Source organism: Ischnura elegans, chromosome 7 (assembly GCF_921293095.1).
Source record: "Ischnura elegans chromosome 7, ioIscEleg1.1, whole genome shotgun sequence".
NCBI lineage: Eukaryota > Metazoa > Arthropoda > Insecta > Odonata > Coenagrionidae > Ischnura > Ischnura elegans.
In genome coordinates, this window is record NC_060252.1 from 65,986,647 (window position 1) to 65,999,508 (window position 12,862).

The window sequence follows — 12,862 nt, forward strand, 5'->3', positions numbered from 1 at the left end:
TTCACTATTTTCAGTAAATTTATTATGTAATAGACAACGCATTTTGTCCGTAGTCGGATATCATCAGGCCTTTGACAAAAATTTTTTAGTATGGAGTACAAAGCATTTATAAGCATACACCCATGAATTTTCTCTGATTCATAATGGAAAGAGTTCAATTAAATTACCATTATTTGTTTTGGTTAAGATTATGTATCAATTTAGATTAGGTACCGCTCAAGGTAGGTTTTACGATATTGAGTTTTCCTGGAAGGAAAGTGACAAACAAAATCCCGAGGCCTGCACCTGTTGGTGTTAAATCAGTCGGAAACTTCTGCTAATGCCATTATCAAGTTTCGTCATGCAGAGAAAAAGTCCCAAGTGCTTTTTTTAATCACCCTTGATTTTTCTCTAACAATAAGTCTTGATTCTGTTTACCTCGCGAGGCGTAGATGACGCAAAATTTTGCGCGCGAGACGATTTAGGAGGAGAAGTGCGGAGTCTCACTGGTTTAACTATTCTTAAGACAGATAACAGAAGGGCATACAGATGAGAGAGAACGGCGTGCATGGATTGAAACTCCAGCGCCTCCATGGACAAGTGGTATTGAACCGTGCTCTAAGGGACTACCCGTTGTACGAGGACTTTTTTTTCAGCCTCCGATCGCTCAGCATAAACACCATACGAGCGACAGGTGGGTACTACGCATGTAGGGCAATTGCGCGTCCTCCGCACCATACGCTTTAGTAATTTATGACCGTAAGTTGTTAGTTTAAAGTTGGTTGCAATCTCATTAACTGCACTGCCTGAATTGATTCTCCCGCCAAGTGTGCCATTTCCCATTGCGGAGCGACAGCCAGAAAACTCGCCGAATGGCTTCACCATGGACTTGTCTTGACCTTTATTCCGACAAAAGAGAATTTTAGCGTTAATGCAGCTGCTCAGTGTGAAACAATAGGTCCATTCCCGTTCAAAACAAAAGAAGAGACATGCTGACTTCTGGAAGTGTTCTGATCCATGAAAATCCCCGTCATCTCAGCGCTGATACAGCCCACCTGCTCATTGAGGAATTTTAATGGGACATTTTCGATCAACCGCCGTGCAATGCCGACTTAGTGCCTAGTGCCGAAGGCGAAATGGAGGTCATTGGCGGCAACATCCTGTGAAGAAGGTAAAGTTAAGCTTGTACACCGGTACGATCAATTCCTCAATCGCCGAGGCGATAATGTTGTAAGACACCACAAGTGTGCCCAATATTTAGCAATGAAATCTGTTTTAATCAATTCCTTCGTCTTCTGTTCACGACCCATCGTAGGTTGAAGATAAACATCCCTCGTAATATCGTCACGAAATTTGACATCCTCTTCAGTGTGTTTTCATATGTTGGTGCAAAGCCGCTAACAGATGTTAGAAAATTATTTAAGATCGTGATGATTTTGGATATTCAAGTTGACTGAAAATCCATCGCATTGTGTCATTACCTTGCGATGATATTTTCGCCTGCGTTCAATTCTTACTTCTTCACCGTCCGGAAGATGTCGACTGCTACGACAGTGAAACCGTTGCGTCGTGCGGTCATAAGTGTCTCCTGAGGAGAAATTTTCGGCGTTGTAGATTCGTAAATTTGAAGAGTGAAGATATATGGTTCATATCAATTGACGTATATACATGAATGCTGCAAAAGTTAAAGGGAAAGGAATGCCACACAAGGTAAATTCCAGTGATTTAAATGTTTTTTCTCGACTACTTTGGAAGCAAAGTCAATCATATTTGACGTTTTCCTTGTGTATATATAAATGAATTTTTTTCTGAAAAGTTAAGGTCCTGCCTATTACTTATAATGGAACGCAAATGTGAAGTAATATTCTGTACCAAGTTGCGCTGCCTGAGTAAGTGACCGATGAGATTTGCTTTCTTATTTTCATTTATTCCAATAGCTCTTTTTCTTTTGCGATTTCTTGTGTTAATTGCTCAGTCTGTTCACCTTGTTCTCACCCTAATGATGGGTGTGTTTTCAGCAGTTGAAGGACACATTTTCAAAACTAATCGCCGTAATATAAATATATCATATAATTTTGAATCATATTGTGGTAAATTTTGAGTGGGTTGGAATGGGTTTCCGATTTTGCGAAATTGTGGAATACTCTTGGAATTTCTTAATGCAACAATGCGGAATATTTATGTACGTTCGGAAAAGATTTTTTTACTTTTGTCCATAAAAAAGCATTATCCCGTTGAAATATTTTATTTCTAATTATGGCTTATAATTCTCATAGAACGTATCGTTTCAAATACAAAGGAGAAGAAATATGAAAGTTCTGCCGAATATGAGGGCCTGATGTAGAGCTGCAGCCAATCAATCTTAGAGTAGGTGACTTATGATGGTCACATTCTCCATCGTATATCACCCAGGATACGTGCAGAAATCTACGCCTGAACTATTCAAAATCTTGAATCGCTTGGTTGAAATTGACTTTTATTTCGATGTCTAATCGTTGCCCTTAAAATATCTTTGAGATTTCAATCTCAATCGAAATGAATTTTTCGTTTTGCACTCCGACACTTATCGGAAATATTTTTTATAACACCTTTGACTGATAATTAATTATCAGATCTCATCGTTGAATTGTATTTCATTTTTAATTATTATTGTAATCATTGACTATAACGTTGAGTAACAGCTGACGTTTTTGCCTTGATATGCCTTGACGTTTTTAATGATTCGAGCGAAATTGACACGAACGCAAACGAACCGCCGGGTTTGAAAAATTAATATTACAGCGATACAAAGGATGGAAATGAAGTTTCACGACACTTCATGGAATCAAAATGCTGCGCTTCGATCCCCTTTCAAAGCCGATTTTTTTCCGTTGCAAATTCGTGTTTACCTTTGGAAGTTTACATCATTAAGTAAAATTGAAACCCTTTTCAATGCATTCATTAATTATTTTGACGGATAAATTTCTCTGGAAACGAATAGGTCTTCATTTTTGAAGAATGGATCGGTTTTAATCCATTTTTGGCTTTTTACCGTACGTTCTGCAAAAGTTTTAATTTCTTTACTTCACATGCTTAATAGCCATGAACTTTGTTTTCTTCTTGAGTCATTGTTAGTTGGGCTCAATTTCAAAACCATATCATGAACAGTATGGATTTCTATATACATGTACCTACATTCTTTTTGTCTGGCTGGAAAGGATTAAGATCTATTTTCTGTTTAATTCTCGTATGAAGCATCGCATTATTCTTTTTGCGTTCACATTTTAATAGTCCTTTCTAATTTAGATTTCTGACGGAATTCCCCATACTGTAATTTTTATGATATCTTTCAATTCAGTTCAACTTTTTTTCCGGATTGAAGCGGCATACTAATTGATACACAAAGATATCGTACTGCCCACTTAATTTTATTTCACAACTCTACTGCACGTGTCTTAGACTGCCTTGCAATTATCATCAGATACTAGCATGTTTCTATTTCAGACAGATATCTATATCTTCCTAAATTAGTGGGGAGGGAAGGATCAGAAGGAAGAATGGGGGAATAGGTTAGGGGGGGAATTACAGGTACATGGTTAATAAATATAAAATCATACATATCAATGCAACCGAAATTCCGGGCTTGCGTCATGTCAGAAGGTAAAAAGGTTTTGGGGAAGGAAGTTGGGGTTACAAAACAATTAAAGGGATAGCATGAAAGATGGGGGAGTGCCTAACATATTCTCATTTTTGATCAGTACCTAAATCAAATTTCTTCCTTTTATTTTTCACTATTTTCCACCATTCTGCCACATCCGATTTTTGTCTTGTTTTTCTTGAAAACGAATAATTTTCACATAAAAATTGTAGAGATGTTTTTCTACCATTAGGTGCTTCACGAAGTAAGACTTTGGGTCAGTGTTCGCTAAACACCTTTTGTGTTCGGACGCACGAGTAACAAAGTTTCTCCTATAGTTTGGCCGATATACACACCCCCGCATGAATCACATTTCAGTTCATGAACACCGCATTGACGCATGGTGTCGAGAGAGGCCGTGGTGTTGCTGAAATGAGACGCATGCCGGGGTGTGTATATCGACTATACTGGAGCTTAGTAAGATTTTGGAGATGCAGGTAAAACTTTGAGGCTCTTTTATTTTATAGCTGATAAGATTTCGCTATTGTCATTACACATTCTCATTTTATCGCAGCTATTAAATTAGCGAACGAAAATGAGGCGTGGGCTGACATAAACTTTTTTAAGATACTTAACTTATTCTTTAGTTTCCAGTTCTACGGAACTCAAATAGGAGTAATGGCAGTGATGATGTAGTCTTACGAAGTGAAAGTTTATTCAGCTGCGCATTAGGAATCCACCGGCAGTCCCAAGGGCGCTCACTTTCAGACTGGCCTGAGCCGACTATGATCCTTCTCAAACATCCTTGCGACTGGCCCTGTCGTGAAAGTTCGTCATGTTCCGTACGGCGTCGTGGCAGGAGGTGGGACCTGCGACACCAGGGATGTTGGATGGGGAAAGATTGAGGCGGGAGTTGCCATGTTTTCTCGAAAGACTTTGTTATAGCATCGAAACGAAATACTGTGTCAAAAACCCTCTTCCGACTTGGCAACACAGTTAACTTCCTCACGAAGCGTCCACCACGGGAGTCTGAAAGCGCCTGATTTTCCTAGAGGCTAGGCTACGCCTATCATGTTTTAGTAAGAAGTCACGTGCCCTCCTCCCTCACCTCCAAAATACTTGGGCCTGCCTCTCAGCTGCATAGATATTTGAAATTATCTCTATAGTGTATTCCCAAGCACCTGTTGCTTTCGCTGACGGAAGAAGTAGGGAATAACCTTGAAGCCTTTACCCATCATATTTTTGGGAAAGTAAGTGCATTTCTATATAATTGATTTTTTTTTATTTGTGATATATTTTTTCTCCAAAATTACGAGGAGTTATGGGTGAAATTTATGCGGGAGAAAGGTAATGAAAAGCAACAGTTGTTATGAGTCAATTAAGTAGCATGGTGAAGAAACTCACGTTTCATCTTCAATGCGTTAGTTTCAATCTTTCTTCTTCATTATAGTGTGAAGGAGGACGAAATTGCATGTCATATTTGTATCCACAGGTGGATTAAATATCTATAAGCACCTTGCAGTAAATTATAGCACACGAATGTGCTAAAATATATTGCATTTTTACAATAAAAACTGATCATTTTTTATGAAATTACTTCTTTTTTGTACGTTTTAGATTTTCTCATAATTGTTTTATTACAAATTTTATTTTCGTATATACAAATAAATAGTATTCCGTGGCTGATAGCCTAAAATAAGTGAATGAATTTGAACAATGTCACTGTGGCAACGTATGGAAGTATCCGTGGATCGCCAAAACACATTCTTTGTGGATTCACTGCTTCCTAGTCACTCACTCTAACTCGTTTGTGTTCGGCACTGAGGTGTAGACTTACCCGTCCAGTTCTGTTTAGAATACCTCGAAGATCACTTTATCGCATGTGAGATCACACATGATCGGAATTGTGTTTTTTGCATACCCATGTCCGCTTTGCCGTGCGTCCGGCCATGGATGACACACAGGCGAAATGCCGGATCGTATGACAGCGGCCTTATTAGGAGTAATATTTCGAAGTCTGCCGCGTGAAAGGCGGTGAAGTATACATGAATATCCACGAGAAAAAACTCCCCTAGACCGGACCGGGAATAGAACCACGGACCTTTGGCTTTCGTGGCCTTTACGCCTTCCAGATTCTTGAATTCTCATGCCAATTGTACCGAGGCTGATGGTACCGGATGTTAGACCGTCGCGGTCCATCAAGGATGGAAACGCCAAGGAGAAAAAAGGCCGGTGGTTTGACTCCTGGTCCAGGGGAATTCTCTCTCATCGCAATTCATGTGCCTTATTAAGATACTGGAATAAAAATTAAACTTTCACTCTCAGGCGGTGTGGTGACTTCAGAGGCGTGCATGTTGGGTTGTATCGTTGCTGGTTGCCTGTTCGTAGGAAGGTGGCGGAGGGACATAGAATCCTATAGGTGGGGAGGCAGGCTCGTATGGCCTTGAAGGAGGGTACCCCCCCGTCGGTGTCACTGGATATCCTGTCTCCGGGCCCTGGGTATTCGTCCAAGGCGGTTGGCAGCTGTGACATTGAGTCTGCGGGGGTAGAACCGCTGTCTCCACAGTCCTCACCGCCACGATTCTGGGTTGCGGAAAGAGGAATTTACAGTGGTTGTTTCTCCGACACCATAGCATGGCTTTGCCCAGCCCCAACACAAGCATAGCGAATACCACTGCTAGCCCAATGTAGAGTGAGATGAATTCGGCTGCAATATAACGAGGATAAGTATTAGTCTCCAATTAGAGTCATCCCATGTCAACTCTACGTGATGAAGCAACGTCTCGACTTTGACGTAGTTATTGACCCTTTTTAAGTTAAGAAAATATTCGTATTTGTAGCATTGCACAAAATTAATAGACACTTTATAAGATGCCAAAGTAAGGGATATTTATGAAATTTGACCGTATTTAAAAGCCAAAACACTTCTTTTCCGTCTTAAAGTGCACCTGTTTGGCAGTCTGAGGAAGCTGATAAAAATACCTCTCCTTTCATCTCAGTGGTTGCATTTTGTTTTATCTTAAACCAAATTATTTCATGATACCTGGCGCATGTATATTGTCTTTTTTACTCATTTACTGAAGATGAATAATGTGCTTAAATTTTTTCTGTGTATTCGTATTTTTAGAGCCGATTAACTTTTTAAAAAGAGGATATATTCATATTTGCGAGGAAGGAGGACTGCAGCGCCTAACCTATGCATTTAAAATGAGTGAATGTCAAGTAGCTTGTAGGCTGTGGCATATTTTTAAGAGGTCTAATATAATAGAGAAATGGTGAAGGGTATTAAAGCAATTTATGGAAGAGATAGCGTAAGTTAGAGCCAATAGAAATAATTATGTATATTTAGGTCAAACTGATTTTTTTAACTGATGAAAAAAGTTAAGACAAAAGCATGCAATTACCAGAGAGAGTAGACGAAATTTCTACGTAGTTCATTGTAAAATATTGTCATAAACTAACGTTTTCTCTTAATTTTCGATAAAGGATCGTTCGAGACATTTGAAAAGACCCCGAAGAGAGATGAGCAAGTTATTTCGTGCATTGATCACAATATAGTATATTTTTAATGGAGGGCTTCTGTATGTCAACTACTAGGAATTAAATAGGAAAATGCTTTTTGCATGTTTTGTGATTTGGCTTAAATTCGTTCAGTGCGTGAATATACTTTATGGGATATAAGGAGTAAGCCGTACTCTTGGTAAATGTGAGGAGATGAAGATATTTTCCTGTCATTTTTGGTTGGGGTTGCAACTTGCATGTGTGTCGTAAATAATAAGAGTTATTTATCAGCCAAGTCGCGGTCTAATCCGAAAAATATGAGCTGAGGAAAACATTTGAAGTTGCGTGCGTTCTCAGGTATTTAAGAAGAGCGCAAACCGCGGAGGTTCTTCCCAAGACAGCTGTATGCGCCGGCTTATCCGTACTCTGCACATTTTACCGGCCTCAGTAGATAAGAAAATATGTTAATTGTGCCCTAGGCTGTCTTGACCACAACTGTCCGTATAACCCAACTTTCCTGACCGAAAGCGTCCAGACTTCGCATTTTGCTGCTATGCCAAAGGGAGTAGGTCGTCTCTCGGGTCTTATATAGTTGTACTCGGTATAGGGCGATTTCTGGTGCCTATTGAGGGGGAACTTCTTGATTTGTTGTGAAAAAAAGTTGTTCTTAATCTGTTGAAGGCATGTGAAAGACATAATCGACCAAACCAAAAGTCAAAATTGAATTTCAATTTTCAGTGAAATTTTAATCAGTTGAACAGCAATACTATAAAATCACAACTTCGCCTTAAGTCATGCACCTAGCATCCATTGAATCTAGTGGGAGTATCCTACAGCCGCTCAGAAGAACTGGCTACTGGTCGTTTGTAGAACAAAGACGTACGGATTAGTGGGCCTTATAAAAAAACCTTTGAAGTGTTAATTTAATGTGAAGAACAATGTGCGACCGCATGCGCAATTATATTGGCTTCATTCGGGCGTGGGCAAGTATGTTAGAAGTAACCTCTTCGCCTTTTCTTCTAACCTCCTTACGCATGGAGTATCGTCATTCAACAGTATCGAGTGCAGACTTTTTCACTGCAGTGCATTGCAGCGTTTCGGGTAAATTTTACAATCCTGTGAACAGTAGATGCGTTGCTTGGGCATAACATTGGCTCAAACCTTAAAGCTTTTTCATGAGGAGTTATCTCTGGACTATCGACGTCACTCGCCCGAGTCCCGCTGCGCTTGCGCAATTTGAAACAATTAGCCTAAAAACCATATCATGAATGGACTCAGTGTAAATATTAACACCATGACGTCTGTCGTTCGGACTGCTTTTTTGGGCCAACTACCTAAATGGCTGGGTGTATAAAGGGACATATCTATACTATAAGCAACCAGTAGATGATTTACAAACTGCTGGGGTAATGTGCGTCACGATACACGATGTGACCACTGTGAAAGGCATTAAGAGACTTCCCCTTTTCTATTGCTTTGTTTTGGGCTGCCTCGCTAGGAAGAGAAGAAGTCTACCAGAGCTCCAAGCAAGAACAAACATCTATTTATATACGTAATATGCTGACATTTAACAAGCTGGATCTGAGTACTTGCATTCTACAGCACACAACAGTTCCAATTTCAATTGACCCATTGGTTTCGAAGTTATCGGAGATTTGCGTTGTTAATGACAAATCCATCAATTTTGGTGGTGTAAAAAGACTTTTCTGAAAACTGTTTTTAATAAATCTGACTTTCTTTTATCAAAATTGCAAGTTGCTGATACGAAAACCAAGTGTATACCAAGCGCTCAAAGTTATCCAACTTGATTTGATGACACAAAAACGGGTACTTTTTGGGAAATAGTAAGTACATGGAATATTGCGGAGCCGAATTTTTCTAAGCAAATGATCCAACGTATAAATAGTTGTTCTATCGTATGCTTTTTGTTGCACTGAAGTTGACTCCTTCGTTTATACGATAGAGGTCCTCAAACTATCTTGCTTTTTTTACAGACAGTAATTACGTTTATAATAGAAGGTCCTGGCCAACCCCTTGATTTTGTTTTGACGCGGCCCTGATTTCGAGAATCGTGTTGTTATACCGCACGAACCTCTTTGTACTCACCTGCCGTGTCCAATTCCCCCATCACAGTTCCTCCGTCGTCAGAGGTGTCTTCCAGTGAAACAGCTGGAGAATGATCTCTCTAAAATGCTTTACGGTATTCCTCGGACGCCAGTATGTGTCGCACAAGTTGTGTTGACTGGACGGTCTACTAGGCAAGCGTGTTGGTGTTGGTTGGTGTTGAGTCTTATCTTACGGAGATATGCCCTTAGTTTTTCGAATCGGATTAGATGCGATAGCTCTTTCTCAGATCTCCCTCCCATGCAACTCCACTTAAATGCTCGGATATCATGATACTTTGATACGATCGCCATTTCTCACATTTTTTGTGTTGCGGTGCATTGTGTTAGGTCCTGAAGCATGCACATCGCACAAATAAGGTGGAGCGAAGGGTGTTGCGTAATTCTTATGTTTTGTGTTTCTTATTTCAATAGGAAAACGCAGGGAAGGCCGTCCCATAGAAGCTTGATTTGTATTGCTACTTGGTAAAGAGGGCATACGTCCCAGTTTGGCCGGGACCTAGGGGATTGCATAGAGGAGGTCCAATTCCATTCTATAGGAGGCTGATTTCTGTTGCCACTTCGGTCGCATTTTAATCGGTTTTCAATAATGTCCGCGGCGCTGGTATGAGTGCAATGCGATCCACTTTTTTTTTTAATATTTTGCAGGGTAATGTTTGTCATTGCGAGAAATAGTATTGAAAATTAATGAAGTTGATATATCACACCATCACATGTTTATAAATTTCGCTTTAAAACCCTAATTATACCTTATTTCCCAGTGATATTCGGATCACTTTGTCCGTCAGCGACGCTAGTGGCGACTTTTGTAAACCCATTTAAATGCGCGGTGGGTGACAACATATTTAGAGGCGGACCTGAGGATCCTCTTTTGTAATATTCATAATTTGAGTTGCCACTTTGGTAAAGTGGCCATACGTCGCGGTTTTGCCGGACTGCTTTTGAGGGCGTCCCGTCGGTTTCCGAAAATTCTCTACCATGTCCCGGTTTCGTGCAAATACATATTATGGGAATTGTGTTTCTGTTGTTGCAGTTTATAGCAGAAAGCGTAACATAATGCGGCAATATGAGTTTTGAGTTTATTTTGTCAAAGAAGGAAAAATTCAAAAAAATAAATTAATCATAAGAGAAATAATGTTTGTTTTAATTTTTCAAACACATTTCCATTGAGTACGGATATAGGTTATATGAGCATTTAGGCAAGAAATACACTTGCAATTGCGAATAAAAAGTGACATTTTGCATTACTTAATCTTTCTAAATATTGAAATAATTAGCGATTCTCAACATAAATTTCTATTTTGGTAGGTACAGCTGAGTGATTGTATTCATGAAGTTACAAAACAGGGAAACGTCCTATTTTATCCTAATCGTTTATCCTGTCACCAAAGTGATATTTAATGTATAAAGCGGCCATGTATTGGAATAATGTTAAATCGTTCCATAAATCCTCCAGTTTTTCGTATAGCACCACCAACATAAAAACTCCCAAGTTTTGGCACAATAAGTTTTTTTGTATTGCGTCAGTACACGTAGTGTCAGTCTTTATTGTATTAGTTTTTTCACGGCGTCATCCCCATGGTCATCCCCATGACGATCATTTTAACCATATCTGTGATTATTCCTTGAATGGTGGAGAGTTACAATCGCCTTAGAAAATCGTCAGAGTAAAGGCAAACAAAGCGCTAAAGTCGGATGCGCTGTAGCCAAAAGCTGATGACAATATCGAAATACCTAACTTCGTTATTATTGTTATTATTATAGAAAATACAGTATGGTTTTTAATTGAACCCTTGTGAATTTATTGTATTTAATTTTTAATACCACTACTCATTCAGTGCTAAACGAAATGGAAATTATATATTTTATCCAAATTAATAACATTTGAGCCAGCGCCATCCTCGGATTCTACCACTCAGCGATTTTCATAGAGAGTGTGTGGTCGAGATGGGGAATAGGTGGACGGATCACGTGATATGGTATATGTCACGTGATGCGGGATTATGCCATTTCGATCATGGCCGCATGCACAGGAGACGAAAATAGATCTTGTTTTCAATTGCCCTCTGAGTTTTATTGTAGTATTTGATCTCTCTTGAACTGCACGGCCAAGCAGGGCCGATATTTCTCTCATACTTGGATCCGTAGTTCCCAGCCAGTCAGCTGTCTTTTAGATGTTTTCTGGAACAGGCTGGTTTCTTTAATAGAGTCGACTTCTTTGTTGAAGTTTCATTCTGTGGCATTGCTAAGGGTTGATTGGGAGAGGGAATATGGGAAGAGACTAGAGTACATTCAGTGGTTCTGTGTTCGGGTTTAATAGGTAAATCATAGTTCCAAAGATTCATTAACACTAGAACGAAGTCAGCCATTTTGGCTATGGCATGTTGTCGTTCTTGGCAAAATATTATTTGTTTCCTTAAAAAACATTCGCACGACGGATACCTGACAACACTGACCTAAAGATCCTCAACCCTTCGCTGCATTTCGTATCATACATGATACATTACACTCACTGCCGGTTATTTCTGAATGGCACAATAGGGTCGTTTCCTTCATCAAAGAAAACGAAAGGCATTGATTGCGATTCGTTACCCGCCATTAGTGTATTCATAATGTACAATTTTTTTGGTTTTATAATTACCGGTGTAGACGAATAGCAATGGTCCATTTTTATCCTCATTTGAAAGAGGCCAGATTGGCGCCCATGCGATGCCACTACACTTGACGTCACAGGGACCTAGTTTCTATACGAGTAGATAGGAGTTTTACATCGTCTGAGATTACCAATGCATGCATGAGGCACAGAGCTCAGGGAAACATGTCTTAATAATCACCTATTAAAACTGGCTAATGTCGGAAAGTTTTCTTCGTTTGATAAGGTATTAATAATCCTTATTTAAGCCAAGCGCTACCAGCTAGTAGGGTACTCTGCTACCTGCTTGAATCCTGCGTCGTATCAGCGCTCAAAGCCTCGCCCCAAGGTCACCTCACTTGCGGCAGCGGGAACCAGAACGACGTCACTCGGAGATTTCCCAGCATTCATACTTAGCCGTCGCGTTTTCGTGCGCTTGAAAATTTTCACTTTTCATTTAATCGCGAAAAATAGATATCGCCATTGAAAAATCTAAAAGCATGAAATACGTACTACAGGAGTAGTAATCTTTCGATTTAGGCGATAAAAAAATAATAGGAAACCACCCTATTCTTCCTCTGTAACGCATGGTGTATTGGATATGATACACCCCGTCGTTAAGTACTATGTGGTTCTCGAAGCAGTCAGTAGTTGCCAATGGTGATCAGCTTTTAATTTTATTGAAGGAAGTCAGCTCACCGCATGAGGAACGTGTTAGGGGATTTACCCGAGTTATATCTGTGTATGTGATTAGTAAAGGCTCGGGCGCTAATGAGAAGTTTTCAATGAGTATGTGAAACGAAAACCTTCGGTGGAAAATTGCCAAATTTGTGATAAATATCCATTTAAAAATAAAAGTTGTCTATAACCATTATGTATCATATGCCATACATATAAAAAAATTTCCTTATAAATTAAAAATAGCATAAAAAGTTATTAAAATGTAGTAATTGAAGCATTTCTGGATATATATTATACAAATAAAAAAAAAAATTTTGCTCGTATTTAGAA

General features: G+C 39.4%; 2 protein-coding genes across 4 annotated transcripts in view; one reads left to right on the forward strand and one right to left on the reverse strand.

Annotated features, from left to right (window-relative positions):
- LOC124162640 (phosphatidylinositol 4-phosphate 3-kinase C2 domain-containing subunit beta) overlaps positions 1–12,862 on the forward strand; it is a 117,259-nt gene that overhangs the window by 73,776 nt on the left and 30,621 nt on the right. The gene's annotated exons all lie outside the window — the stretch shown is intronic.
- LOC124162643 lies at positions 5,407–9,766 on the reverse strand. Its single transcript, XM_046539238.1, has 2 exons — positions 9,203–9,766; positions 5,407–6,302 (listed from the first exon to the last, which is right to left on the reverse strand). The coding sequence occupies exons 1-2, from the start codon at positions 9,222–9,224 to the stop codon at positions 5,935–5,937; spliced, it is 390 nt and encodes a 129-aa protein (XP_046395194.1). The 5' UTR covers positions 9,225–9,766; the 3' UTR covers positions 5,407–5,934.

Bases quoted from the DNA above. Each gene is read 5' to 3' on its own strand.
- LOC124162643 (XM_046539238.1), bottom strand. From the start codon at position 9,224: ATGGGGGAATTGGACACGGCAG. The intron at 6,303-9,202 runs GTGAGTACAAAG...GTTATATTGCAG, and splicing joins GGGGGAATTGGACACGGCAG to CCGAATTCATCTCACTCTAC.